A 2546-nucleotide genomic window follows, 5' to 3' on the forward strand; every position below is an offset into this window, starting at 1 on the left:
GTGCAAGCAGGGGGGCCCTGTGCAGGCCGGGTGGTGTGTGAAGGATTAGCTTCACTGCAGCATTCAGCCAGCAGCAGGGGGGCAAGGAGCTTCCGGGGCTCAGGGCTGCTGAAAGTCCAGATTTCCCGTTAAACATAAACCTGCCACGGCCCTCATCCAGTTAAACGCTCCTGTGCCCGTGGCACAACACGGTCCACAGGCAAGCGAGACAGGATCCTCCCAAGCTGCCTTCTCTCCGTGCCCAGGCATACGCCAGAATGGCCACTGTCCCCTTTGGCTTCAACATTGATGCCCCACGCTGGGACCAGAGCACCTTCGTGGGGCGCCTGAAGCATTTCTTCAACATCACCGACCCGCGGACAGTGCTGGTGCGGGAGGAGGAGCTGGACCGGGCCAAGGCCCTGGTGGAAGGGTGCAGGTGAGGGGCAGAAGTGCAGGTGGGGCAGGTGCCAGCCCTGTGGCTGTGCCTGATCACTCTGTGGGGCCGCAGGGGGATGGAGGCAATCATACCCAAGTGGGCACACTGGCACGTAACATCCATTGGAGGTGTTTTTGGGGTGTTTCACAGGCTTCTCCTGGGAGCCTCAAGCTGGGACAAGTTTCCCTTGTGGGAGATGTTTGCTCTGCCTTTCGTATTTGGCTCCCGGGGCTCTGCGCCCTGGCAGTGCCAGGTGCCAGTGGGTCTGCGCAGCTCCCTGCAATGGGCTCTGGGCTTGCAGGGCCGGGCTGGTGCCACCGGGAAGCAGCGAGGAGCAGCTGCTCTACTCCAAGAAGCTGTACGACTCGGCCTTCCACCCTGACAGTGGTGAGAAGATGAACCTCATCGGGAGGATGTCCTTCCAAGTGCCGGGGGGCATGGCCCTCACTGGCTGTATGCTCCAGTTCTACCGGTGAGCCCCTGGGGATGCTGGGCTGAGGATGCAGCCCTGACAGCCCCCAGCCTCTCAAGAGGTCCCCGAGTGCCAGGGCACAGCCAGTCTGCCTGCATTGCATGGCCAAGCCGTGTCCTGTGTCCTGTCCCCAGTGCCCAGCCTGTGGTGGAAGCATCACGGATCCTCCCAGTCCCTGGCGTAGCTGGGGATGATCTCGCTTTGCCCTCAGCTCAGCCCTTACCAGAGCATCTATAATGGTTAATATGGCCAAGTCCTATGTGGCCACTGCTTTTGCTCCGTAGACCATCATGGCTCTCAAAAAGAAGGACCAAATGTGTCTCCAGGACAGGCTGCTCCAGCATCCCCAGCCTGTGCTAACAGTTTCCTGTATTTCCCCTATGGAATGGCCGTGGGCTGTGTGTGGGGGTGGTGGTGCTGTGGTGTGAGTGATCCTGTCCCCAGCACAGAGGCTGTGTAGGGTAGATACTGCCTTTCCCTGTCCCAACCCACCCCTGTTTGGACTGGTTTGCCGGTTGCTGGTGAGGTCCAGCCTGGTGGGGATCTCCCAGTGCTGACGGGTCACCGTCTTCCCAGCCCATCTCCACCCTCCTGCTTCCCAAAGCTTGCTCAGACTCACGTCTTCCTCTGTCCCCTCCTGCCCCGCCTCAGTGTCCCTGGGATACCAGTAAGAGCCCAGGCTCCCTGATCACCCCCAGAGCTGCCTCTGTCCCCATGTGCCCCCTCCTTGCCATTCCTGTTGACAAAGGCTTATCTCAGCCCAGCAGGATGGCTGCTGCCCGGCTGAGAGCTGTCTCCCACCCCTGGTCGAGTACCCCATAGGGCTAGGCCTGCTCCTGTGCTCCCCAAAGCCCCATGGCAGCCAGGACTCCTGGGCTCATTTTCCAGCTCTGCTGCTGGCTCATGGCTTTGCTGCAGTGCCTCAGTTTCCCTTGGGAGACATCAGGACAAAGGGTATTGAGGGTGTCTTGGCTGTCCTCCTGCCAAACCTGCCCACAGGCACAGGTCAAGCATCCCTGACAGCCCTCGGGCACTTTACTGGTCCCTTCCCTCTGCAGAACGGTGCCCGCCGTGGTTTTCTGGCAGTGGGTGAACCAGTCCTTCAATGCCATTGTCAACTACACTAACCGCAACGCCGCCTCCCCCATCTCGCTGAGGTGAGCATGCCCCCGCAGTATGGGGACCCTCTGTGTTGGGACACTTCTGGATGCCCTGTAGAGACTCCCCGTGCCCTGTCTTGGCCACCAAAGGAGCAGGATTGAGTCAAGAGTTGGTGTTTCTGTTCTCTCCTTTCTTTGGAAACCACTGTCTAGGCAAATTGGGGTGGCTTACGTCACGGCCACTGGTACGGCCCTGGCCACTGCGGTGGGACTCAACCTTTACACCAAGGTACGCCAGGACGGGGCTGGGTGGGGCAACTGGCCACATCCCGCTGCCCTGCGCTGATGCCAGCCTGTCTCCCACAGCGAGCACCCCCCTTGCTGGCCCGCTGGGTCCCCTTCGCGGCCGTGGCTGCTGCCAACTGTGTCAATATCCCCATGATGCGGCAACAGTAAGTGCCACACCCGGCCAGGGTGCTCGAGGGACCCAGCTCCCTCTGAAGGCGAGCCAGTGGCAGCCCGGCCCCCGGGGGGCCTGGGGGGGCCGCCCGCCTTT

At 61.3% G+C, this 2546-nt stretch overlaps 1 protein-coding gene across 1 annotated transcript in view; it reads left to right on the forward strand.

The window, feature by feature from the left end:
• Nucleotides 1-257: 257 nt before the first annotated feature.
• SFXN2 (sideroflexin 2) overlaps nucleotides 258-2546 on the forward strand; it is a 5544-nt gene continuing 3255 nt past the window's right edge. The window contains exons 1-5 of the mRNA XM_010139485.1: nucleotides 258-418; nucleotides 720-890; nucleotides 1949-2047; nucleotides 2204-2279; nucleotides 2357-2442. Of these exons, the coding sequence (XP_010137787.1) occupies nucleotides 258-418; nucleotides 720-890; nucleotides 1949-2047; nucleotides 2204-2279; nucleotides 2357-2442 (593 nt within the window). The remainder of the gene's footprint in view (nucleotides 419-719; nucleotides 891-1948; nucleotides 2048-2203; nucleotides 2280-2356; nucleotides 2443-2546) is intronic.

The sequence above is a fragment of the Buceros rhinoceros genome, unplaced genomic scaffold (genome assembly GCF_000710305.1).
Source record: "Buceros rhinoceros silvestris isolate BGI_N320 unplaced genomic scaffold, ASM71030v1 scaffold31327, whole genome shotgun sequence".
NCBI classification, from domain to species: Eukaryota; Metazoa; Chordata; class Aves; order Bucerotiformes; family Bucerotidae; genus Buceros; species Buceros rhinoceros.